This window comes from Muntiacus reevesi, chromosome 9, assembly GCF_963930625.1.
Source record: "Muntiacus reevesi chromosome 9, mMunRee1.1, whole genome shotgun sequence".
In the NCBI taxonomy this organism is placed as follows: domain Eukaryota; kingdom Metazoa; phylum Chordata; class Mammalia; order Artiodactyla; family Cervidae; genus Muntiacus; species Muntiacus reevesi.
The window spans coordinates 59,721,588-59,747,806 of record NC_089257.1 but is presented as its reverse complement, the minus strand read 5'-3'; the positions used below and the strand labels follow the sequence as shown (position 1 = coordinate 59,747,806).

Genomic DNA, 26,219 nt, shown 5'->3' with positions numbered 1-26,219 from the left:
CAAATTAATTAGTCTTTCTCAGCTCAGCACCAGTGATAGAATCTGGAGATGTCAGACATGCCCTTCAGCGCTGTCCACTTGGAAACTCCATTAGCACTCTGAAATTGTTTTCAATTGAAATCCATAGGCTGAATAATAGTGAGTATTTCAGTGTGGTGGTGGTTTAGGTGACAGTATCTTTTATGATAGCGAGCAAGGCTTTGGTAAGGAATTTTTTAAAGGGCTATCAGATTTGTAAAGCCAATAAATCAGAAGTATTCCAGGCAATGGCTATTACTGGTACAAAGCTCATCTAACATGCAGGGACACATTTATTTTTCTTATCAGAGATGAGAGTATTTTAAAAAGATGTTTAATGAATCCTGAGTGCCAATATTGTAAAATATTGAAACTTCCTGTAGATTTGTTTGCATGTGACTGGACATAGCATTGGTCTTTGAGAAGACAACAGACAATGGACCACCTTTTGTTGTAAAGTGGTTTGAAAAATTAGGGGCCCTGTATTTCAGACTATTTCCCAAAATAGCCTCAAATGCAGTAGCAATTCTAGAGGGCATTGGAAGCCCATTTTCCCAACCCTTGAGTCACTTATTACCAACCATCTGAAGTGAATAGGTAACTATGGTTTGCACTCAGCAACCCACGTTTGTTTGTTTTGCCTGCTCCTGTCACAAGGACACCCTGCCCACACAGTTCCACCAAGAGAGCCCGTCTGTCTTGGTTATGTTATTTCATGCTGGTTGCAAACAAGGCCAGGCCTGCCTTGCATTCAGCGGTGAACAGACACAAACTGCTCTCTGCATCAGAGGAGGGAAGGGAAATCTGATGGAGAAGGCTCTGAAATAGTCTCTGACTGAAGTTTTGACATTTTCTAAATGACTTCCAGGTGGCCTCAGCCCGTGTATGCAAATGAGCCTGTTCAGTTATAACAGTGACTATTTCCCTGGCCTTTTGTTTTCTTTTCTTTTAATGATTGTAGAGGATCCCATGTATTATTAGCTGGTAGATGTCACTCTTGGCTGTCCAGAAAGTTAAGGAATTCTAGGTTTTTAGGCCTGCTTTCTTTGTGATTTTAGATGCATCTTTTATACTCTTTGGACTGGAGATTTTCCACTTATGAGATTGGGCAATTCATTTAGAATTATAAAATCAGGGCCTTTCACAACTTACAGGGCTCTTTAGATATCAATGCAGATGATGACATCAAGGTCCCTACAGTGTCTAGAGTAGGTCTGGGACCCAGAGCCCCAAGTACCGACTGCCTGTTCTTGGAGGAGAATCTGGAAGAGTGAGAAGATTAAGGAGCCAGGTGGACTGGAGGAAACCAGGCTTTGAACTTGGCCAGCCCTGGTGCTATTACTACTTCATTATCTTTGTTACTCTCGGTGACCTTCTGAGTGTCCTAAACCTCATTCTCATCTATAAATAGGGAATACTGATCTCATAGGTTGCTGTGAAAGTGACTGAGTTGTTAACGTGTGCATCTGTGCTTCTGTAACACTGATAAACACCAAGGCTCGAGCTGATGCCCCTTCAGGAGGCTGCATTCTGCCCTTAGGGTAGTCCCCCGTCATACCTATTAGACCTGTTAGAGCGCGCCTCCTTTGCAGTCGGCCCCTGAGGGTGATGGGGCCACAGAGGTGAAGGAGGCCTTGACCATTTTTCTTTCCTGTTTCGCTGGCAGCCATCTATCACACCTGTGAGGCCTCCAACTTCCAGTGTCGAAACGGGCACTGCATCCCCCAGCGCTGGGCGTGTGATGGTGACATGGATTGCCAAGACGGCTCTGACGAGGATCCGGACAACTGTGGTAAGTGCAGATGCTCTGGCCCCAGCCCACACGCCTCCCGTGTCTGCTCTTCAGGAAAAGGGGCAACGGATGGGCCAGGAGAGGGGCCAGCGTCCCCACTGTGCCTGGTGCGCACTCGTGAGCTCGCACTTTCTGCGTGGCGCTACTGTTGCCCGTGTAGGCCGGGGCTCTGTGATTTTAATTGTTTATTATTATTATTTATTAATTTTTGGCTGCACTGGGTCTTCGATTGCTTTGCACAGGCTTTCTCTGGTTGCAGCGAGTGGGGGCTACTCTTCATTGTGGTGCATGGGCGTCTCATTGCAGTGGCTTCTCTTGTTTTCTGGAGCGCAGGCTTTAGGCGTGCGGGTTTCCACAGTTGCTGCCCATGGACTCGCGTAACTGTGGCGCACACAGGCTTAGTTGCTCTGAGGCAGATGGAATCTTTCCAGACCAGGAACCGAACCCGTGTCCCCCCCGCTTTGGCAGGTGGATTTTTTTTTAATCACTGAGCCACCAGCAAGTCCTGTAATTAATTCTCGTGCAAGCAGGTTGCTGCCATAAAAACGAGAAAAGAAATGGGGAACCCACTCAGCCACCCAGAACACTAAATAGGCTCCCATTGCCAGTGTTCTGCCAGAAATTAGCCGACAGTTTCTGTATGAATAGCATACTTCATGGCTCAGGGCTTTCTGGGGTGGTCCCTTGGGAAAATGGGGACCACTCATAAGCTGGAACTTTTTCAGTGTAGATGATTTAAAGAAGGACTCTGAGATAGTTAATAGAAATTAAGCTTAAAATAGCTGCCACACAAACATGATATATAAGATGCTTTTTCACACCAAATTAAATATATATTTCATATTGGAGCAGAGCTGGTTTACGGTGTTGTGTTAGTTTTAGGTGTACAGCAAAGTGGTTCTGTTTTGTTCTTTAGTCACTAAGTTATGTCCAACTCTTTTCAACTCCATGGACTGTAGCCCATCAGGCTCCTCTGTTCATGGGATTTTCCAAACAAGAACACTGGAGTGGGCTGCCATTCTCCAGGAGTTCTTCCCAACCCAGGGGCCGAACCCCTGTCTCCTGCGTGGAAGGTGAATTCTTTACCACTGAGCCACCAGGGAAGCTTGATTCAGTTATACATATACATACACGCATTCTTTTTCAGATTGTTTCTCCATATAGGTTATTCCAGAATTCTGAGTATAATTTCCTGTGCTATACAGTAGGTCCTTGTTAGTTACCTGTTTTATACACAGTAGTGTGTACATGTTAATCCTGGGCTTCCTTGGTGGCTCAGCAGTAAAAAACCCACCTGCCAACCAGGAGACGTGGGTTCGGTCCCTGGGTCACAAAGAACCCTGGAGGAAGAATGGCAACCCGTACCAGTATTCTTGGCCTGGAAAATCCCATGGGTAGAGGGGCCCGACAGGCTGCGTCAGTGGGTCCAGGGTGTCAGACACGACTGACTGTGCACGTTCATTCGTGAGGAGCCTTATGCTAGAAATCAAGGGCAGAGAGAAAATCCGTATTTTCCATTACTTCATACCTCGTATCCCTGATTTTCATGGAATCGCAGCAGTCGTCTGCATGCTGTTGTATGTTCTGCTTTGTTCGTGGTGCAGTGTTGAAGATGTCTCCATATGCCTGTGTTTTTCTGCAGGCCTAAATGCAGTTAGCATTTTCGTGGCCGCTGCCCACCCTGTTTGTACTGTTGCTGTGACATGGTTCACTCAGGCGCTCCTGGTTGGGTAATGTCAGTTTCGCACTGTTATGTGTCCTAAAGACTGTCCGTGTCCTTGGAAATGAAGGCTTAGTTCTCCCTTGAGAGACTACTTCCCAGGGTGTATCCCTCCATATGGAAGTGCTGGGTTACAGGTTCTGATCCATTTCCATGATTCTTGTTGTTTCCAGATTCTATTTCCAAGTGATTATACCAAAAGGATCTCCATTAGTAACATATTGGATGTTTCCCCAAGCCTCCCTTGATTTTATCTTTTGACTTGAGTGAGTGGTAACTTGTCTTGTATAATTTAAATTTTATACTTGTGAAAAACCTCCTTATGCTGAAATCGATTTCTGCATCTCATGATACTCATTTACTGTTTCTGTTTTGATGTCCTTTGAACAATGTCCTGGGGATGATGACTTTTTACAGGATTAAAACACATTTTCTTGCCTTATCCCTGATCCTCCTGAAACTATTCTGCCAAGAGTTGGGTTTGCAACTTACCTACTAGAAGTGATTCTTAAGCCAAATGTCTGGCAGTTGCTCTCTGTTCAGGAGAATGGATGACCTAGTATTAAAAATTCTACACTAAGTGCAAAACCTAAGATTCTTAACCTTTATGGGGTAAAAGTTTCTTCAAAAGGGCTTTGGTTTAGAATTCCTGAAGAATTAAAATGGTGAGTGATGTAAGAGAGCTTAAAAAAACCCAGGGTCTATAAAATCAGGGTTCATGTCCTCCTTTTTCCCATCCACTTGGTGCTTTTGTTTTACTTTAATTTAAAAAAAAAAGTTTTGAGTAGATAACACATTCACATGGATCACAGTGGAAAAAGTATAAGGAGATTAAACAGTAAATGTTTTTCTCCCATCTGCCAGTTTCCCCGCTTTGCTGTGTATCCTTTCAGAATATTTCTGTGCATACATGCAAATTTAAATACACGACAGGCACTGTCCTATTGTTACACACGTAGCATGCCATGCACGTTGTTTGGTACCTTGGTTTTTCAGATGATGTCTGTCTAGGACATGTTTTGACCGAGTGCTTCTTCAGCCTCTTTGTAGCAGTCTCGTGTTCCTGTGTACAGTAGTTTATTTCACAGTCCCCCGCGGATGGATACGTGGGTGGTTTTCTGTCTATTACAAACAGTGCTGCGTGCACAAGCTTGTTCCTCTGTTTTTCCCTCGTGTGGGTAGGTTACACTTCTGGGTCACAGTATGTGTGTATCTGTACTTGTGATAGCCCTCCATAGGGAGACACACATGTAGGTATCAATATCTGCACCGCGGCGATGTGAATGTCTGCCTCTCTCCTCATTCTGCTGCTCCTTGAACCACTTTCCAGAGAAGAAATGCAACGGGTTCCGCTGCCCGAACGGCACCTGCATCCCATCCAGCAAACACTGCGACGGTCTGCACGACTGCTCGGACGGCTCGGACGAACAGCACTGCGGTGAGTCCTCACGCTGGGCTAAATCCTCTCCTGCCCTGGTACCTGCCTGCGTCAGGTCCTGCTTGGCCAGGACTCTGAGAGGGGTGGAGGCAGAGAGGCGTGGTTTGGGTGAAGGAGAGGAAGCAGGGGGCCGTGGCGGGTGACCGTGGAATTAGGTCGTGGTCCACGATCATCACTGCTCAGCTGCAGCATGTCCTGCGAATGGACCAGTGATCTGGACTTGGACACTTATTTCTCCTCCTTCAGTGGTTTTGCTAGTTGCTGATTATCACTCGGCTAACAGCTTTCGGCACGGTGACCCTTTGTGTGCCGTGTTTTCTTTGGACCCAGAAAGGTAGTCTGGGATTCGTGGTGCTCATCCTTGGGAAAAGCAAGCTGGAGATCCAAGGACGAGTTAGTGTGACAACTCAGGCATAAAGGCCACTTTCTTCTCATGTCCTCACGTGGCCTCTTTGCCTGCATCTCTGGTGTTTCTTAGAAGGACGCTACTCCTATAGATCCTTTTAACTTTATTTATCTCCCTTAACCTGGATTTCCTCTTTAAAGCTCTATCAGGGAACTTCCTTGGAAGTCCAGTGGTTAAGACTCTGTGCTGCCAATGCAAGAGGCATAGGTTCAGGCCCTGGTTGGGGAACTAAGATCCCACATGACATGTGGCACAGCCAAAAAAAAAAAAAAAAAAATTATTACCCTTTCTCCAAATCCAGTCACGTTGGAGATTAGGGCTTCAACATATAAATTGGCCACAGGTACAGTTTAGTGGTAACATCAGTTCTTCATAGAAGGAGTTTACCAGGCCCCATATTCGAGAGTCAGTGTTAGGTTGATAGTGGTTAAGATCGTGGGCTGTGATGTCAGGCAGCTCTGGGTTTCAGTTTTGGCTCCACCCTCATCAGCCGTGTGCTCTTGGCAAGATGCATAACGTTGCCGTCCCCTGCGCTTCATCTGGGGGAATGAAGGGACAGTAAACCGTCTCATCACATTGGGCTGGGAGTTGAACGAGGTCCTGGAGCTCTGGGTTTGCGCAGAGCTCCTGCCTGGCGGTGGTGCCCGTTACCCCCGCCTCCTGAACGCGCGTCCGGTCAGAGCGTGGCCTGCCGTGGCCCACGAGGTCCCCAGCTCCAGGGGCTCACGGCCCCTTCCCCTCGCTGGTCCCTTTCAGAGCCCCTGTGTACTCGCTTCATGGACTTCGTGTGTAAGAACCGCCAGCAGTGCCTCTTCCAGTCCATGGTGTGTGACGGCATCATCCAGTGCCGGGATGGCTCCGACGAGGACCCGGAGTTCGCAGGATGCTGTGAGTTGGGGGTGCTGGAGAGACTCGGGGAGTGGGCCACCCTGGGCACGTGCCTCCATCCAGTTTTCAGGTCTCCACAGAGGGTCCAGACTTGCCTTTTCTAGGAAAGGTTCACCTTGGTTGCTTCGAAAGCTTGCTTGTTAGTTGTTGGTGCACAGCTCAAGGTGGGGATCAAGGTTGACAGTGGTCTTGGCCCACGTGTCCCCTCCTCCCTCAGCCTTTCTTGTGCCCCCGAGGGGCTGCCTCACCTCGCTGCAGTGTCTGTACCTGACTCACCTCCACTCTGCACACTGCAGTTATTCAGTGGCCTGCCTTCCCCAGCTGGCCTGAGAGCTGGTCCTTGTCTCATTCACGGCTACAGCCCTGTCCTCAAGACTGCCCTGCCTGCATGAGGGCCTTGCATCAGTCTGCTTGGGCTGCCCAGAGGACCGCAGCCTGGGGGCGAGGGGGCTTAATCTCGCACAGTTCTGGGGGCTGCAGATCAGGGGTTAAGGTGTCGGCAGGGTTGGTTTCCTCTGAGGCGCCTCTCCTTGGCCTGTAGACGGCCATCCTCTGTCTGTCTTCACTTACTCTCCTTATGAGAACACCAGTCCTGTTAGATTAGGGCTCCGTCCTAATGTAATGACCTCACGTTAGCTAGCCGGGCCATTTCTCGGTGGTGGGCCTTTGTTCTCACCTCTTGTTTCTAAACAACAGTGATGCGTTGAGCTCTCCAGTGTGGAAGTAATCTGGACTTATGTATGTTGGTTCCTTCCCTAGCCCGAGACCCCGAGTTCCACAAGGTGTGTGACGAGTTCAGCTTCCAATGTCAGAACGGAGTGTGCATCAGTTTGATCTGGAAGTGTGATGGGATGGATGACTGCGGCGATGACTCCGACGAAGCCAACTGTGGTAAGGAGACCTCAGCTCTGCCCCCGGGCATCCCAGGCTCCAGGTCACACGGTGCGTGGCTTTGCCTTCTCCCTCTTCAGCCGTAGTCCCTTCCAGGTCTTGAGTGTGCATGTAACAAATTGAGTCTTAAAGTGAGAACCTACCCCATAGCAGAGATTGGTTGGTTGGTTTAGTCACTAAGTCATGCCCAACTCTTAGCAACCCCATGGACCGTAGCCCACCAGCCTCCTCTGTCTGTGGGACATTCTGGGCAAGAATACTGGAGTGGGTTGCCATTTCCTTCTCCATCAGCAGAGGTTAGGGTATGTTTATTCTATTTTCTTTCTCCAGTTAGGAAGTTGACATTGTGTATAAGGAATATGGTAGAGGAGTTATGGTAAATATTTTGGAGTATATTTCCCGCGCCCCCTAAATGTTTCAGATGTCACAGCATGATGGAATCATTGTTACCATTGGGTTATCATCAACAGTTAGGTCATTCCTTTCGTAGACTATCAAAATTCAAACTTGGGTATCAGGACTTCCCTGGTGTTCCAATGGCTAAGACTCTGTGCTCCCAATGCAGGGGGCCCAGGTTCTGTCCCTGGTCAGGGAACGAGGTCCCACATGCCTCAACTAAGAGTTCACATAGGATTAGAACTATAAGATCCCATGTGCTGCAACTAAGACCTGGTGCAGACACATAAATAAGTAAAATAATAAAAGGATAAACATTAAAAAAAAACACTTGGGAAAAAAAAAAACCACTCGGGTGTCATTTGCAAGATGTAGAAGTGCAGATCAGAGAATATGACCTCGGGTCCAGGGAGGCGAGCTTTTGTCCAGCTTGTGGATGTGGTCTCGGTCTCCCTCCGGTCCGGGAAGCGGCCTTGTCCTCCTCTGGGAGGGTCGAGAGGGCTGCCCTGGGGCTTGGGGGAGGAGCCTGTGGTTCCTTGGAGCTCTGTGTTCACGCCGTGCAGGCCATACAACTGACCCTGCGGTTCATCCCCCAGAAAACCCCACCGAGGCCCCCACCTGCTCCCGCTACTTCCAGTTCCAGTGCGAGAACGGCCACTGCATCCCCAACAGGTGGAAATGTGACCGGGAGAACGACTGCGGGGACTGGTCTGACGAGAAGGACTGCGGAGGTGAGGGTCGGGGCGGGCCCCGCCGCCGAGACCACATAGAACTCACCTGTCTTTTCAGCGTCTGGCTTAGGCAGTGGTTTTGGGTGGGTGGGTCGGGCGGGTCACTGAGTTTTTTTCTCTCTCCCTCCCATTGTGAAATCGGCACAGTTGGCCTCTCCTGTTCTCAGGGTTATTCTTTCCAGGGCACAGGGGGATCTTGAGAGCCTGGCCGCACGAGCGTGGGCTGCAGACACACAGCTCCTTGTGAGAACGGCAGCCTCTGACCCTTCCCGAGGCCTCCCTCCTGCAGTGTGTCCCGCATTGTAACAGGCGCTCTGGGAGACACGTGGGCCATGATGCATGTGTGTGCGTGATACACGCCGGGGGTCCACTGGAGTGCACACAGCACCGTCCCGTTCCTTTTTGGTGTTCTTGTCCCTCAGCTGCTCTTGAGGTGGTTGGGGTTGAGTGAACCAGAACAGGTTTAACCTGGATAGGAATTAATTCTCCCATCTGCCCTGTGCCTTCTGAGTCCCCTTCCTTCCACCAGCCTTCACAAGGCCCTGCAAAGGCAGGCGCATCTGAATACTAGCCCAAGGCAAGGGTAATAGGTGAGGTGAATCCGCTCCACGGAAGGGAAGGGAACACGGTGTGTCCTGACACCCCTCCATATGTGATTTTTAGATGAGCCACTGCTCAGAACAGTGCTGGCATCCCCCAGCTGTGCAGCTGAACCTGGCGCATCATACTGGTCTGGGACACCTCGGGGTCTGAGCTCAAGCTTCCTGTAACATTCTGGGTTTCCTTGCCTGGTGTTTTCCTCAGATTCACATGTTCTTCCCACCCCCACTCCCGGGCCCTCCACGTGTCTGCCCAATTACTACCGCTGCAGCAGTGGGGCCTGCGTGATGGACAGCTGGGTGTGCGACGGATACCGAGACTGTGTAGACGGCTCGGATGAGGAGGCCTGCCCCTCGCCCGGTAAGTGTAGCCCCGGCCCTGACCCGGGGCTCCTGCGTCAAGGAGAGGACCTTTTTTTTTTTTCTCTCTGTTTTATTTTTTGTTTTTATACCATTTTTAAAGGTTACTTTCCATTTACAGTTACTACATATTGGTGATAGTCCCTGTGTTATACAATATATCCTTGAGCCTAACTTACTGTCAGTAGTTTGTACCTCCCACTCTCCCACCCCTATACTGGGTGCAAGTATCTTTTTGGGTTTTTATTTTATTTTATTTATTTTTAATTAGTTGGAGGCTAATTACTTTACAATATTGTAGTGGTTTTTGCCATACATTGACATGAATCAGCCATGGATTTACATGTGTTCCCCATCCTGAAGCCCCCTCCCGCCTCCCTCCCCATCCCATCCCTCTGGGTCATCCCAGTGCACCAGCCCCGAGCACTTGTCTTTTGAGGCTGCACCCTGGGTGGCCGAGGGCAGCACCCTGCCCTTGGGGGCTCTGCTCTGTGGCCAGGCCCCTTCTCACCTCCAGAACAGGGAGATCCCTGGGCACTCAGAAGTCATCTTCCCTCACTGCCCTCTGTCTTTCTGCAGGGACCGGCTTGCCACCGAGGTTGCTTCCTCTCACAGGAGGTTACCATGGGGATCGTAGGGAAGGTCTCTGTATTAAACTCTTCTGAGTCTGGTTTGCCAGTTGGCGGCCGTCCTATTAAAAGAAGGGTAAGCAGTGCCATCTAGTGGCTCAACTTGGCGAGGCACCTGGAGGTCTGTGCTTCCACCTTGTTGCTGGAAGCCGGCCGGGATAAACCGTGACACCCTCGTCAAGGCACCCCCCCCAACTGCAGGCAGAACTGTGTATTTTTCTCAACAGGTTTCCATTTCAGAGTCAGTTATAATAAGAGAATAGATCATCACTTGCCACGATTTATGTAATTCTTTTCAGCAAATTCCTAGATCTGGTTTTCCTCCTTTAAGACTGTTTTCATCCCATCTCTTCTCTGTTTAAAATCATGACTGGTGGGATTTCCCTGGCAGTCCACTGGTCAAGACTTCACCTTCCAATGCAGGGGACTCCAGTTCAATCCCTTAGTCAGGGAGCTAAGATCCTACATGCTTTGTGGCCAAAAACCAAACCAAAATGTAAAAAACAAAAGCAATACTATAATAATTCCATAAAGACTTTAAAAATGGTCCACATTAAAAAAAAATCTAAAAAAAGAAAAGTAACTTTTAAAAAGACTCATCACTGGTTTCTGCTTGTCCTCTTGTCCAAAAGATAGACCCTAACCCTTGAGTCCTATTTTCAAGGCCCTGTTTGAGCCCTGTTAGACCCTTTGTGTTTGCCATGACTTCTCACTTCCGTACGCTGGGCTCCTCACTCTCCGTGGACAGACCTGCCTCTTTTCACTTAGGTTCCTCCAGCAGGACTTTTGCCCTTATCGGACCCCTCTGTCCTCCTTGACGTCGTCCCCCTTCCTGCCCTCTGTGAAGCCCCCTGCCTCTCAGAGCAGACAGAAGCACGGGATGCCGATATGCCATCGCTCTTTCTCGCGGTACAGCATGAACAGCACCTGTAGTGGAATCACTTGGGTCGTTTATAAAAACCGTAGAATATCTTATGTATTTATATATATTTTTTCTATATTTATAAAAATGCAGAATCAGAACTCCTGCCTGGAGCCCGGGAGCTCCCCGTGTGAATGACAGGTTGACTGATTGTCTTGGGGGTACTGAGGCGGGGCAGTGGGGAGTCTCCCTGCTGCTTCAGCATCTTTCAGTGGCTTCCTTGTGTAATTTTCCCCCTTTTTCCTCCTGGCCAGAGGATACCGTTTTCCAGTTTGTTTGTAGCTTCTGTGAAGTTGGTCTTAACGGAGCTTAGCTTTCTCCCGTGACAGCCTAGGATAGTCTGCTCTCTACCCTGCAGTCTCTAGCCACTCAGCCCTGTCTGTCAGCTTCCCAGCTTCCAAGGTTCTGTTGCTTTTGTCTCCATCAGGGGATTCCTGGGAGAGAAGCGGGATGAGAGGCTGGTGTCTTATCAACCTGCCGTCTTCACCAGAGCTCATGTGTCTGTTTGGGTTCCCGTCAAAATTCCCAGAGCACCGACATCGCCCGCACACCTAATAGGTTGCTGTTGCTGGCCATGGTACTAAAAAAGCGAATTTTAAAAACCTTGTCTTCTAGCCAATGTGACTGCTGCCTCCACTCCCACCCAGCTCGGGCGGTGCGACCGGTTTGAGTTCGAGTGCCGCCAGCCGAAGAAGTGTATCCCCAACTGGAGGCGCTGTGACGGCCACCGGGATTGCCAGGACGGCCAGGACGAGGCCAACTGCCGTGAGTGCTCGGCAGGGCCGCCTGCCCCCGGGAGGCGCCGGGAGAGCAGGACAGCTCCTGCTTCTGCTTTGTGTCTCGTATTAATAAATTCTGGCCTTACACCTCCAGTTTAGAGATCAGAAAGTTAAGCTTCAAAGAGGGTCACCTCATCTGCAGCACATCGGGGCATTTACTTAGTATTTTCTGTGATCTCATCATACCATGTGGAAAGTTCTTGTAGGGAGGAATACTCCAAAATAACACAGAGAAATTAAATGGGGATTAGCGTAAAATCCTGCACTTACATGAAAAGATTGAACAAAGTGGACCTTTGGGACATTCAGATAACAGGGCAGATTGATCCAACAGTCACCAAAATCACGGTAGCAACATCTGAGCCAGATAAGTACGGTAAGAAGAACATTAACCGTAATTAACAAAGAGGAAATGAAATAGGACCTTCCTCCTGGGTGAGATTAATTCATTAATGGGCGTTCTTTAAATAAATATCTTTTGCCTGTTTCAAATCTGCCTTGTACATAAGGAAGTCTATTGGTTAAGCTTCAAATCAAGATGTGCTCTATCTACAGTTTTTCTCAGTCCATTAATTGGATAACCCCATCAACAAAGGAAATGAGATTAGCATGACATGCCTCTTCTTAGAGAAGCTGGCCCCTGAAGGCCACTATATTCTGTTTTAAGTGCCCATTAGTCATCTGTTTAAGAACCAGTTTAAAAATTTTCAGACAACCTTATTCCCAGTTTCTAAAATCCATGTTTTCTTCCTTTGAAAATATTGAGATGTTTCCTAAAGAAACCTCAGACATCTCTCAGCTTTACTGTTCATCTGTTTTTTGATTATATTTTACCACAGTCTTACCGAGTGGGGGTTGGTAATTCTGTGATGCGGATCTTGGTATTTTCCGTAACAATCCCCTCTGAGCCTAGAGTCCTTGCCTGACTCTCCTGTATAAAATCCCCATCACTCTCTTCCAGTTACTCCCAGTATGTTTCTTTGTAGTTCCTATCATTGTCTAAAATAATGTATTTGTTTGTTTACTGGTTTGCTGTTTCTCTCAGTAAGCTCTGTGAGGGTAGGTCCTGTGTTTCACATATCACCGTATCCCTAGCGTCTTAAATAGTATCTGATTCATGATAGAACCTCCCTAAAAGTTCCATGGATGGATGAATAGATAAATGGGTGGATGAATCCCATCTTGGGCTTCTGAGACTGTTCACTAGTGGTTCTAAAACCTCTTCTAAGAGCTTCCCTGGTGGCTCAGTGGTAAAGAATCTGCCTGCCAGTGTTGGAGACATAGATTTGATCCCTGATCTGGGAAGATCCCATGTGCCTTGGAGCAACTAAGCCCGTGCACCGCAACTGCTGGGCCTGCACCCTAGAGCCCAAGAGCCGAAGCTACTGAAGCCCGAGAGCCCTAGAGCCTGTGCTCCACAACAAGAGAAGCTGCTGCAATGAGAATTCTGAGCACACAATTAGAGAGTAGCCCCTGCTCACAGCAGCTAGATAAAAATCCCCATAGCAGCACAGACCCAGCACACTCCAAAGTAAATAAAAATAAATAATAAAAAAATTAAAAATTATTTTCTAAATATTCTAATGCAGATTTTCATGTAACCGAGCCCTCCATCAAGCTACCCCTGACAAACCAATTTTAGTTTAGCAAAGGAAAAAAAAAAAACACAAACCTAATGGAACCATACAATCCAATGATTCTCCAGGAGATGGGAAAGGCAGTTACAATTTGTTTAAAGTCTCACAAGTGGTTTGATATTTTCTTTTTCCCATTAAGAATTACTGTGTTAGAGAATTCTTTTGAAAAACTGAATTCTGTACCTCCATCCTAGACACATCACAGAAGGCTCCTTCTTCGTATAGGGAAACCCACTTTATTTATTTATTTATAACTGTTATTCAGCCTCCACCCCCCCACTTCCAAACGCTGTGTCATTCCATCCCTAGGAAAAGCTCCCAGCATCCTTTACCTGTTCCTCTTGACCATCCTGGTTTCTCTACCTACATCTTGACGGGTGGTTTTCAGAAGGGGGCGCAGTGCCTCAACCAGAAAACAGGATTGCCTTGTTTAGGAACAGAAGTCCTCAGGGCTGGCCCGTTCTGAGGGATCACTGTGGAGCTTGTGCTGTGTTTCTGCCTCAGTAGGTTTGGAGCAAACCTCTGTGCTTCACAAGTTCCCCAGAAGGCTGTTAAGACCCGTTGTTAGTAGATTCTCTGGTGTTGGATCACCACCGTGGTTTAGGGGTCTGTCTTCCTTTTCCTGTGGGTAGGGTCGTTGGATGGAACATTGTGTGCATGTTTGCATGGGGCGGGAGCGCTAGTTGCTGAGTTCCCTTTCCCAGAACCTGGGAACCCTTTGGTGACCGGGGACCCTCACTTGTTGCAGCCACGCACAGCTCCCTGACCTGCACGGCCCTGGAGTTCCAATGCCAGGACGGCGAGGCCTGCATCATGCTCTCCGAGCACTGCGATGGCTTCCTGGACTGCTCGGACGAGAGCGACGAGCGCGCCTGCAGCGGTGAGTGTGGCCCCCCAGGCCCCCGGGCTCGGCCTCCACCCCGCTGGGCGGGCCCCAGGGCAGAACCTCTTCGCGCTTTGCCTCAGTCTGAAAACACCAAGATTCTCGCTCCCTGTTGGAGCTCCAGAGGAGGCCTGTCCCGCCTCCGATACGGCCTCCAGCTCACCTCGCCCCTCTCAGGGAGACGCTGGTCGAGACGGGGGTTTTCATTTTGTTTTTTGCTTTAGTCCTTGTGTTGGTGGGCTGCCCTGGTGGCGCAGACAGTAAAGAATCTGCCTGCAATGCAGGGGACCCAGGTTCCATCCCTGGGTTGGGAAGATTCCCTGGAGGAGGGCATGGCAACCCACTCCAGTATTCTTTCCTAGAGAATTCCACAGACAGAGGAGCCTGGCAGGCTGCAGTCCACAGGGTCTCGAAGAGTTGGACGCCACTGAGCGAATAACCCGTCACCGCTTCATGTTGAGGCATTGCTGCTCCTGCAGTGCCTCAGGCTTTGCGGTGGGGTGAACTCCATCCTTCCGTCCGGAAATGCATTTAGCAATCTTTTGGGGGCTGCTATCACAGAATACCGCTGACGGGGTGGCATGAAAGCAACAGAAACTTCTCTCTCACGGTTCTGGAGGCTGGGAAGCTGAGACTGAAGCCCAGCAGGTTCGGTGTCTGGTGAGGGCCCACCTGTTGGTCCACAGACAGCTGTGCTCTCCGTGTTGTCCCCTGGTGGAAGGAAGTGCTCTGGGGTCTCTTTTATGAAAACACCAGCCTCATTCACGAGTGCTCCATCCTTAGGACCTAGTCACCTCCCGAGGCCCTGCCTCCTGGCACGATCACATGAGGCGTCAGCATATGGGTCCTGTGGCACACAAGCATCTCAGCCTCTAGCAATCACAGATCCTGCCATGACCGTGTCCTTGGATTTGTGGTGCCCTCTGTTGAGAATCCGGCTTGTTTCAGTGTAGACAAGGAGGTGAAATGCAAGGAGAAATATCACAACTGGAAACTCAGGAGACCCTGGGGAAGGGTGGATAGGAAGGTTTCAACTCTTTTTTTTTTTTTTTATCTGGGGTGTTTTAACATGATGGTGGCCAGACCATGCCAATCCCAGTAGGTCTGCCTGAAACCGAGGAACCTCCTAGGTCCTTTGAAATGCAAGGATTTATAAGATATCACTTGCTTCCCCCCCCCTTTTCTTTCTCTAGAGGAATTAAATGTATACAAAATACAGAATCTTCAGTGGACAGCGGACTTCTCTGGGGATGTAACTTTGACCTGGATACGGCCCAAGAAGATGCCCTCTGCTTCTTGTGTGTATAACGTCTACTACAGGTGGGTCCCTTCTTTGCCATGGGAGAAGAAAATGATGTTTTTATTGCCAGCGGATATTCCATAAACTCGTGTGTGTGCTGAGCAACTCCGTTGATGGGTTCAGACATCTTGGCCACCCCATGCTGCTTTGATGTGATGCTCTCTTTCTTGTCTTGGCCAGGGTGGTTGGAGAGAGCATATGGAATACTCTGGAGACCCACAGCAATAAAACGAGCACGGTATTGAAAGTCCTGAAGCCAGACACCACATATCAGGTCAAAGTCCAGGTCCAGTGTCTGAGCAAGGTGCACAGTACCAATGACTTCGTGACCCTGAGGACTCCCGAAGGATGTGAGTGCCACAGGGACAAGCCCTTCTGTGCATTTTCAGAGTTTCCCAGGATGCTCAGGAACAGGGCAGCGTCACTACATATGCCGCCTATGTGCCTCAGTTTATCGACCTGAGTCACTCTCATTATATCATGTAATTTTAAAAAAAAATACAATTCTGTTTTTTGAAGTATAGTTGATATATAGTGTTTTAGGTGGGTATACAGCAGAGTGATTCAGTTATATATCTCTCTTCTTTTTCAGATTCTTTGCTATTATAGGTTATTATAAGATATTGAATATAGTTCCCAGTGATATACAGTAGGTCCTTGTTTATTGCTTCAACTATGCCCAACTCTTTGTGACCCTATGGACTGTAGCCTGCCAGGTTCCTCTGTCCATGGGATTTCCCAGGCAAGAATACTGGAGTGGGTTGCCATTTCCTCCTGCAGGGGAATCTTCCCAATCGAGGAATTGAACTTGCATCTCTTATGTCTCCTGCATTGGCAGCCGGGTCCTTTACGACTAGGACCACTTGGGAAGCCACTTTATGTAGAGCAGTGTATATCTGTTAATCCCCAAACCCTCATTTCCCTTGACCCCTTTCCCCTTTCATAACCATACATGTTTTTGACATCTTAACACAATTTTTTTAAAATTGAAGAATAATTGACTCACAACACTGTGTTAGTTCCAAATGTACGACATAGTGATTCGATATTTGTGTAATTACAAACCGATCACAATGCGTAATGTTTTTCTCTCCCCATAATTTGACCTCCCCATCCCTGCCCTCTTTTGCATTTCTTATCTAATTTCTGTCTCTGCCTTCCGTCTCTAGGTATTTCCCAGTATTTAGTGCTTAGGGGATCAGCATCATTAACATATGAAGCGTGTCAGAAGTATTTTGGGCATACTGTAAAGAAATTTACCAAAGCTCGAGGGTCATAGAGAGTTCCCTACTTCCTCCCTCCTTCACAGTAGTTGACATTGGGTGACTGCGCTTGTTCCTGTGACCCCTGCTCCCCAGGTTTCGTGAACTTTTCATTCTCAGCTGCCGTCAGAACCGTGTTTACATTTGGAGATGTTAATGTGAACACATGTTTATCTCAATGTGCATGCATGTGGTTACACATAAAATCTTTATAGGTGTGTGTATCTGCACAGGTTAGCATACCGCATGCGTTTCCTTGTTTCCCCAACTGGGAAGGCCCAGAAAAACTTTGATAGCGTTGAGCTCACCTGCCACTCGGATCAAGGTTTCTCACACCGCTCTTCAGTGAAAGGACGCAGGGCTCCTTGAAGAAGTCCAGGCCTGGGGAAGGGGATCTAGAAGATGGTCTTGCCAGAAAGTGAGGACGTACTTACTACATGAAGGCCGCCAGACAGAGGAAGACAAATACCACATGATAATGCTTATATGTGGAATCGAGAAAAGTGGTACAAACGAACTTATTTACAAAACAGAAATAGACACACAAACATAGAAACCAAACTTATGGTTACCTAAGGAGAATTGAGGGGAGGCATAAATTAAGGGTTTAAAGAAACTCTAGGAGATAGTGAAGGACAGGGAAGTCTGGCATGCTGCAGTCCATGGGGTCACAAAGAGTCTGACCTGACTTATTGACTTAGGACTTATCAACTTATGAACAAAGAACAATAAATTAGGAGGTTGGGATTAACAGATAGACACTACTGTACACAAAACAGATAAGCAGCAAGGACCTACTGCATCGTACAGGGAATTATACTTAGTCTATTGTAATAATCTATAGAGGAAAAGAGTCTAAAAAATACATGTATATGTATGTGTATATACATATAAATGTATGTGTATATATATGCATCTGTGTGTGTGTGTACACACACATATAAATGAACTTCCCAGGTGGTGCTAAAGAACCCTCCTGCCAATACAGGAGACATAAGAGATGTGGCTTTGGTCCCTGGGTCGGAAAGATCCCCTGGAGGAGGACATGGCAACCCACTCCAGTACCCTTGCATGGAGAATCCCATGGACAGCAGCTACAGTCCATAGGGCCACAAAGAGTCAGACACGACTAAAGCGACTTAGCACCCATGCACATGTATGTAAATATGAGAGTTCAGGGCAGCTGCCTGTGACAATCTCAGCCTGGAAGCCCAGGGCCAGTCCTGACTTAACCTACCCAGGTGGTTCCATCCTACAGCCCCTGGGAGCCCCCAGCCTACGTCAGACTCTCTGAGCCATGGTTGGTCTGACAGGGGGACAGCAGGGAGGAAAGATGTTCCATAGCAGGAAGACCAAGCTCACAGCCCTTTCTGGCGCACAGGTCCCCTGCTGGCCCCAGATTCTTTCTTGTGTGTGTTTTAAGCTCAGAGAAGTTCCTCCAGTTGACGAGGATGCAGATGGATTTTAACCCCGTGGCTTCTTTTCCAGTGCCAGACGCTCCTCAAAACCTCCAGCTGTCACTCCACAGGGAAGTAGAAGGCGTGATCATAGGCCACTGGGCCCCTCCCGTCCACACCCATGGCCTCATTCGGGAGTACATTGTAAGTTCCTCCCAAGAGCGGGCAGTGCGTGCGGGTGAGCGTGGGAGATGGCCAGGTCTCCTGGAGCAGAATCGTGTTCTGTGTGATGAGGATTTGATTTGGTACTGCCTTATAAATAATCATCCATCGGGGACACTTTGCATCCCACCTTCCCCTCTCTCCTCCTGCCTTTTTGTAAGGTGTTATGATGCCCAGACCTTTGGTACCTGTTCATGGTATAGTATTTTTATTTTTCTCTCTCTTTAGGTAGAATACAGCAGGAGTGGTTCCAAGATGTGGGCCTCCCAGAGAGCTCTTAGCAACTTTACAGAAATAAGGAACCTACTGGTCAACACTCAGTACATGGTCAGAGTGAGTGTCGCACACGTTTCAGCCATCTGGCTGGGTGGCCTGGGAACATGGGGAGATAGTTGCACTCCATGAGAACTCTGAGCCTTCTTTTACCAGGTGCTGACTAGTGGTCTGCTCGATACCCAGCCCCTTTCTCTGGGAGCTCGTGTTTTCTTTTAGTCTCTCAAGCCAAGGCCCCATAGAGAACTCGAAATCAGCCTTCACTCAAATAACTGAGAATTGATTATTAATGCAGCTCTCCCTGCTGTTAACCCAGATATTCTGCTAGCGTTCCAGTTTCAATTTCTTTTGCACCCACCTCTTTTCTGCTTGTCTTTAGCTGCAGGGACAGACAGAGCTGTGATAAAAAAGTGGCATTTAGGAAATGATCTTCTGGAGTTCTTATGAAATAGATTGTCAACATCTTCAGTAGAAGAGAGCTTGTGCAAACCATGTTTTGAGACCATTGAGTGCATTGGGAAGCTCCCTGACACTGAGAGTCTCATGCCTGTGTATGATTATGCACGCATACGGACATACACATGCACACATTCCCTCTCACACCTCTGCCCTTTAGAAAAACCTTGACACGTATCAGTCAACAGAAATTCATAATTTCAGCATTGTCACAGTTCCCTTTCCCCTGGTTCCCTCCTGTGCTCTGTTTCCCTGTCTTATTTCCCTTGCAGGCACCTCAGACTGTCTTGCATCCTTCTGTGTGTATTTCTTCCACCCATATTGCCAAAGCCTCACCCCTTTTGCCTACTTGGGATTCTCGCTGTGTGGCATGTTGCCTTTATTTCATACTAATTCACACTCTGATTTGAAAGGTGGCTGCGGTGACCAGTCGTGGAATAGGAAATTGGAGCGATTCTAAATCCATTACCACCATAAAAGGACAAGGTAAATGATTCCAGCATTTGCAGCTTTAGAGAAGACAGAAGCCCTTAGAAAAAGCTCTGTGTGACTGGCAAATGAAGACGCACAGATCAGAATAGTTCACACAACCTCCCTCCCCACAACAAGTGAACTTCTCTGGGTGTCTCTGCTGTGCTTTAGACATGAAGTCTTTTTGGGGCGACCATCGATCATTCCTCCTTCTATATAGAACTGGGCATCTGTTGTAATAAAAGCATACGGGTGAATTTCTGAAGGCCGTCATGCCCGGCTCTGCTTCTCAGGCGGAGTATCCATGACATCAGGTGTTCTCCTTTCTCAGCTAAGATAAAGATGGTCCTGTCCATCTCGTCTGTGGGGTGTTGTAAGAGAGTGCCATGCCTACACTCATCACTACCCTGTGGCGACCACCAACAATACGTAGGTGGTAGTTTCTATCTTTCTGTCACTGGAGCTGGTCAAAGTCCTGGACCTGGAAGGCTGTCATGCCAGCTGCTCTGCTTATACCAGCTTATCTTGCTGAGCCCAAGGAACAACTATAAGGAAGATAAGGGACTGGAAAGGTTGTGTCATTTGCACTTAGAGCTGGGGTTGGAACCTGATCTGCTGACCCCAGAACCACTGCAGGGCCTGCCTCCTGGGCGGGGCTCCTCACTTGGCACCTGTGCCTCACACGTGCTGCCACCCCATCCTCAGAGTGGAGTAGGAGCTGATGAAATCACGGATGAGTGAGGGAACTGAAGCAAGTGAGCAGAAGGCTCTGGTGCTCTATGGGAGACGCACCAGTCATCTTCCTGCTCGTAACCTTGACACTTTCATTCCTGGATTGGCGGGCGGGTACGAAAGCTGGAAATGCCACCAGGAACGTGATCGGGGGATTTTGCTTTAACCTGAGCCTGTGAGAAATAGGCTCTGGGTGTTGGAGAGTCACTGTCTGCTTGCCTTTAAAAAGATGGGGTGGGTGGTTGAGGTCAGGGCAGGGGCCAAGTTGAACTTTGTGAAGCCAGCCAGTCCGTGGAGCAGGGAGATTGTACATATTGGAAAATGTGTGCTGAGTTCACACCTTAGAGTGTGAACACCTAGAATTGTTCTCCTTAGAGTTGTGGGTTTTTTTGTTTGTTTGTTTTGTTAGTTATTTTTGGCTGTGCTGGGTCTTTGTTGTTTGCACGGGTTTTTCTCTGGTTGCAGCAAGCAAAGATCACTCTATAGTGTTGCGCTTGGGCTTCTCATTGCGGTAGCTTCTCGTTGCAGAGAATGGGCTCTAGGGTACATGGGCTTCAGTTGTTGCAGCTCGTGGGCTATCGAGCACAGGCTCAATAGCTGTGGCTTAGATGTTCTGCAGCATGTGGGATCTTCCTGGACCAGGGATCGAACACCTGTTCTCCTGCATTGGCAGGTGGATTGTTTACCATTGAGTCGCCAAAGAAGCTCCTCCCCTAGAGTTCTGATTGTGGTATTATTTTCCTCTACAATCAGTCAGAACATACTGACCATACCTACTGAAAAGGAGAGAGGGACATTGCAAAGTCATCAGAAAAACAGGTAGCATCTTGAATTCCTCGTCACAGTTCACACCTGAATTTTAAAATCTCAGTGGTTGGGGGTTGCTTCTTTCAGGAGATCTGGGTTCAATCCCTGGGTCAGGAAGATCCCCTGGAGAAGGAAATAGCAATCCAATCCAGTATTTTTGCCAGGGAAATCCCATGGATAGAGGAGCCTGGTGGGCTACAAGTCCATGGAGTCGCGAAGAGTCAGACATGACTTAGCGAATAAATAGCAACAACAATGATTTTTAGGATGAACCTCAACTCATACGTGTATTGGTTAGAAGGCAACTGTGTGCACAGTCAAAAAGCATGTGTTATGATCTGTCTGTGACCTCGGGTCCTAGTAATGTAAGAAAATGGGGTTTGAAACAGCAGGAACATCATCCAGAATCACCACTGTCATTAGTGGACACAGTGGGTTAATGATAACAACAGCCACCATATTTTGAGCCCTGCAGCAAGCACCTTGCAGGTTGTTTTTATAGGAATGTATCTCTCTTAATCCTTATCAACCCTGTAAGTATTCTTACACTCACTTGGTGGCTGAGGAAACTGGGACTTGGAGAGGATTGTGCTGTAACTCCCCCCACTATGATTGTAGCCCAGGTCAGGTTTATAGCAGCACCTGAACTATTTTGCTCTGAGCTGGCTGCCTGCAACTCCTAATACCCTTTCTTCTTCTGCATGCTGTGTTTTCCTCAAGCCCACTTTTATTGAACATCTAGAGAGACTTCTGTAATGTTTGAACGATTTCTTTGCCACCAAGTCTTAGCTACTCCTTTGGGTCCTTCTTGCCTTGCTGATATAAAAGGCGTATGTGCTGAGAATCTAATCCATTTGAATATCACATTCTGATGATGCTGACCCCATCAAGCCCTCTTAGGTTACACCTGCAGCACACTGTTGGGTTTCTGGTGGGTAGACGTTCAAAATGACCAGCGTGGTACTAGTCACTTGAGCCAAGAGGAATCTTTTTCTCTCTGCTGTCCTCTCTTTGCCCCTTCAGCTCCCAGGCTGAGCTCTGGTCTTTTTTTAAAAAAATGAATTAAATTAATTAATTAGGCAGCATGGAGTCTTCATTGTGGCATAAAGGATGTTCTGTTGGGGTACACAGATTCTCTAGTTGTAGTGCGTGGGCTTAGATGCTCCGTGGCATGTGGGGTCTTAGTTCCCTGACCAGGATTGAACCCTCATCCCCTGCATTGCAAGGCAGATTCTTAACCACTGGACCCAAGCGCTGATCTTTATGAGGATGCCAGTATCTCATCAGGTCTTTAATCTGTCGTGGGTGGGACTTTATCGGAAAGAGAGAACGGGAACTTTGAGTATCAAGACAGGTGTTATTTTAGTGAATTTTGCCATGTCTGTGAAGTACAGATGGTATCTCTGGGTTTAGCAAGGAGAGGTAACTCGCCCCAGGGCACACGGTTGCTAAGTATCTCAACAGGAATTTGAATTCCAGGGCCCAGATTCTTTCCATTTCATCCCACATACATCTACAAGTTAGGACTTAAGATTTAGCATGCTGTCAACCTTCAAAAAGGACCTGAGGCCACTGGGACTTCATTGGTGCCAGTAAAGATGGTTCCCAGTGTGACCCCCAGACTTTTCAGAACCAGGCTGAAGCTGGGCTGACTTGGGGCATTTACATAATGGAACTTTTCTGCTCGACCTAATTGCCAGGATAGCTGACCCAGCCGAGATAGTTCCGTGTTCACCAGGCAACTGTGAACCCAGCCCCAGCCTCAGGACAACAGTGGTAAAAGCGATAGAAGAGTCAGAACTGCCAAAGCAATGCCTTTTCTTTCCCAACTGAAAGATCGCTTTGTCCCTTGAGTTGAAAACTGTGAAGTCCTGCCTTCTTCACTTTTCATCACATGGTTTCTCTCTTTGAATCCCTTTTTGTTCTCAGTGATCCCACCACCAGACATCCGCATTGACAGCTACGGTGAAAATTTTCTAAGCTTTACCCTCTCCATGGACACGGACATCAAGGTAACGTGGACATTTCAAACCAGCAGTTGGGTGGGGCTTTCCTTTGCGTGGGAACCGATAGAGCAGAGGACAGGGAGATTAAGAGAAAAGAATGACTTGTTCCAGCGAAGCTAAAATACCACACCTAGGTTGGCTTCTTCCCCCACGAAGAACAACTGAAGTCTTCCCATGTAATTATTCTGCCTCAGCCTGGTGCCTTTTTTTTTTTTTTTAACCATATAATTAAATGGTTCACAGCTACAGTGCAAATAAAGAGTTGGTGTTAACAGAAGATGTTTGCCCTGTAATTTTCAGCTTTATTGGATTTCCTGGTGCTGCGCTAATGCAGAGGTTTCCTCAGTGGAAGAGTCTTAGGGAAGAGTCAGATACCTTGGACACATATCCACCTGTGTGCACCCAGTGTCCTTCCCCTTCCAGCACCTTCATCCCCTCTGCTTGGTCCATCAGCGTGGCCAGCTTCCCCGCAGTTATCTGTGTCCCCTGGTCTCTCAAGTTGCCATTCACCTTCCATGGTGTTTTTCCCTGTCTCTTTTCCCTCACATCCGTCCCAGTCTGTGAAGTTGTGGTGGGACCAAAGGCATGCAGAGTCCTTGTGCCATTGACTGAGCTACAGTATGTTCTCAACGCCCTTGGCTTCAGGGACCGCTGATGCTGGAAATGGCCTTGCGTAGACCTTGTCTGTCTAGTCTTTGGTCTTGAACACATTTTAATTTGGTCATTGTCTAATATTTTTAAAGACCTTTAGATCAAATCCTTCTGTGAGCTCAGGACTCAGAGGAGGTAGTCTTTCCTGACTCATGGATACATTTGCTCCTGTTAGACAGTGGGGGCGTCCCTGGTGGCTCAGATGGTAAAGAATCTACCCACAATGCGGGAGACCTGGGTTTGATTCAGGGTTGGGAAGCTCCCCTGGAGAAGGGAATGGCAGCCCACTTCAGTGTTCTTGCCTGGAGAAGCCCATGAGATCTGACCAAACCACCTCTGTTGTGACCTCTTGGCCTTGACTGCAAGGGCTGCCTGAGCTAAGCATCTGTGTGTGTGTGCTAAGTTGCTTCAGTCGTGTCTGACTCTTTTCGATCTTATGGACCATAGCCTGCCAGGCTCCTCTGTCTATGGAATTCTCCTGGCAAGAATACTGGGGTGGGTTGCCATGCCCTTCTCTAGGAGATCTTCCCAACCCAGGGATCAAACCCGGGTCTCCTGCAGCTCCTGCATGGCAGGTGGATTCTTTACCGCTCAGCCACCAGGGATGCCCATCTGAGCTAAGATGGATGCTTAATTAGTGTAATTAATTACTTACAGTTTTTCTTCTTTCTTCTTTTTAGTTGGTTCTTATCCTTTTATTTTGCATTAATTTTTTTTGTTTCATTGAATCTATTTAAAACTACTTTTAAATTGGAGTATAATTGTGTTAGTTTCTGCTGTACACTAACATGAATCAGTTATATGTGTACATATATCCTCTCTCTCTTGAGCCTCCCTCCTTCCATCCCCCCCACTCTAGGTCATCACAGAGCACCGAGCTAATCTCCCTGTGCTATATAGCAACTTCCCACTGACTCTGTGTTTTACACATGGTAATATGTATATCGGAGAAGGCAGTGGCACCCCACTCCAGTACTCTTGCCTGGAAAATCCCATGGATGGAGGAGCCTGGTAGGCTGCGGTCCATGGGGTTGCTAAGAGTTGGACATGACTGAGCGACTTCACTTTCACTTTTCACTTTCATGCATTGGAGAAGGAAATGGCAGCCCACTCCAGTGTTCTTGCCTGGAGAATTCCAGGGACGGGGGAGCCTGGTGGGCTGCCCTCTATGGGGTTGCACAGAGTCGGACATGACTGAAGTGACTTAGCAGCAGTATGTATATGTTTGTCCCATCCTCTCCTTCTGCCCTGTATCCACAAGTTCATTCTCTATGTCTGCGTCTCTGTTCCCATCCTGCAAATAGGTTCCTCAGTAACATTTTTCTAGATTCCATATATATATGTTAATACACAATAGAATCTATATTTTATTTTATGTTGTTTCACATTCATTTTTAGAATTAGGGAGGAGTATGAGTGTTCATGTTAGCACAAATGGAACTCGTGTAAGGATCCAAAGGGCCGCCCCATTCTTTGCAAGAAGGGAGATACCCAGGAACAGCAGAAAAGTTCTGCCTCTCGTGTCTGGTGAGGTCTGCGTGTGCATTGCTCACGTAACATGGCTCTTGATTCTTGGCAGGTGAACGGCTATGTGGTGAACCTCTTCTGGTCATTTGACACCCACAGACAGGAGAAGAGAACGTTGAACTTCCGAGGGACCGTCTTGTCACAGAAAGGTAGCGTCCCGGAGCTAGCCGGTGTGTGAGCAGGAAGGAGGAAGGCTAGACTGAGGCTTTCCTGGCAGCGGAGCTTAACTGGGGGGCCGAGAAAGGCGCGGGGTCTCCTCTGCAGCCGTTCTGAGTGGGCCCGTGTTGTCCGTGGGGGATCCTGTCAGTGGCTCCTGAGCCCAGGTGAGGAATCCACTGGTGGTTCCCCAAATCTCCCTTCTGATCTCATGGCTCTTCAGGGAAGTTGGAGGCTTAAAGAGGATGAAACGCTGGAAAGACGTCAGATTAACCTTTTACAGATGATGTTTTTCCCTCCCCAAAGAATTCTCGGGATTAGTTAACCTCAGTTACCACAGTTCAAAAGCATCAATTCCTCGGCGCTCAGCTTTCCTCATGGTCCAGCTCTCACATCTATACATGATCACTGGATACCTAGCACCTCAAAAATGATGCTGAGGGATAGCCTCATTTTATGGATCAGAACATAAGGTTCAGGGATTGAGTGGTTCCCTCAGAAGGCAGCAGAGCCGGGATTGGAAGCCACATCTCTAATTCTGAAGGCTGCGATCTCATTGCCCCTACATCACACCAAGAGAAACTGGCAGAGTCGGGGACAAAAGTCCTACCAGCCATTGCCTGAGACCACAAAGGCCCTTTTTCACGCCAGGGGTCATGCAAAGCACTTGTTGACCAGCATTTTCTTTTTTATTCCCTGCAACAGCCAGCCACTGTAAGTGTTGCTGTTCTACATCTTACCAACAGGATATGGACTTGGAGAGTTTGAATACTTCATTCTTGGCTTCTGCAACCATGAAGCATAGAGTCAGGCCTTGAACCCAAGCCCTCTTGATTCCAAAGGCTGTCCTCTTAGCATATCCTTCTTTTT

General features: G+C 48.0%; 1 protein-coding gene across 2 annotated transcripts in view; it reads left to right on the top strand.

Moving 5' to 3' along the window:
- Positions 1-26,219, top strand: part of SORL1 (sortilin related receptor 1) — a 157,249-nt gene that overhangs the window by 111,336 nt on the left and 19,694 nt on the right. For both annotated transcript variants that reach the window (XM_065944636.1, XM_065944635.1), the window contains exons 26-40: positions 1,685-1,810; positions 4,861-4,968; positions 6,131-6,262; positions 7,022-7,153; positions 8,146-8,280; positions 9,085-9,240; positions 11,406-11,555; positions 13,955-14,086; positions 15,283-15,409; positions 15,570-15,739; positions 18,140-18,252; positions 18,499-18,603; positions 19,413-19,485; positions 22,939-23,021; positions 25,246-25,342. In XM_065944636.1, the coding sequence (XP_065800708.1) occupies positions 1,685-1,810; positions 4,861-4,968; positions 6,131-6,262; positions 7,022-7,153; positions 8,146-8,280; positions 9,085-9,240; positions 11,406-11,555; positions 13,955-14,086; positions 15,283-15,409; positions 15,570-15,739; positions 18,140-18,252; positions 18,499-18,603; positions 19,413-19,485; positions 22,939-23,021; positions 25,246-25,342 (1,839 nt within the window). The remainder of the gene's footprint in view (positions 1-1,684; positions 1,811-4,860; positions 4,969-6,130; positions 6,263-7,021; positions 7,154-8,145; positions 8,281-9,084; positions 9,241-11,405; positions 11,556-13,954; positions 14,087-15,282; positions 15,410-15,569; positions 15,740-18,139; positions 18,253-18,498; positions 18,604-19,412; positions 19,486-22,938; positions 23,022-25,245; positions 25,343-26,219) is intronic.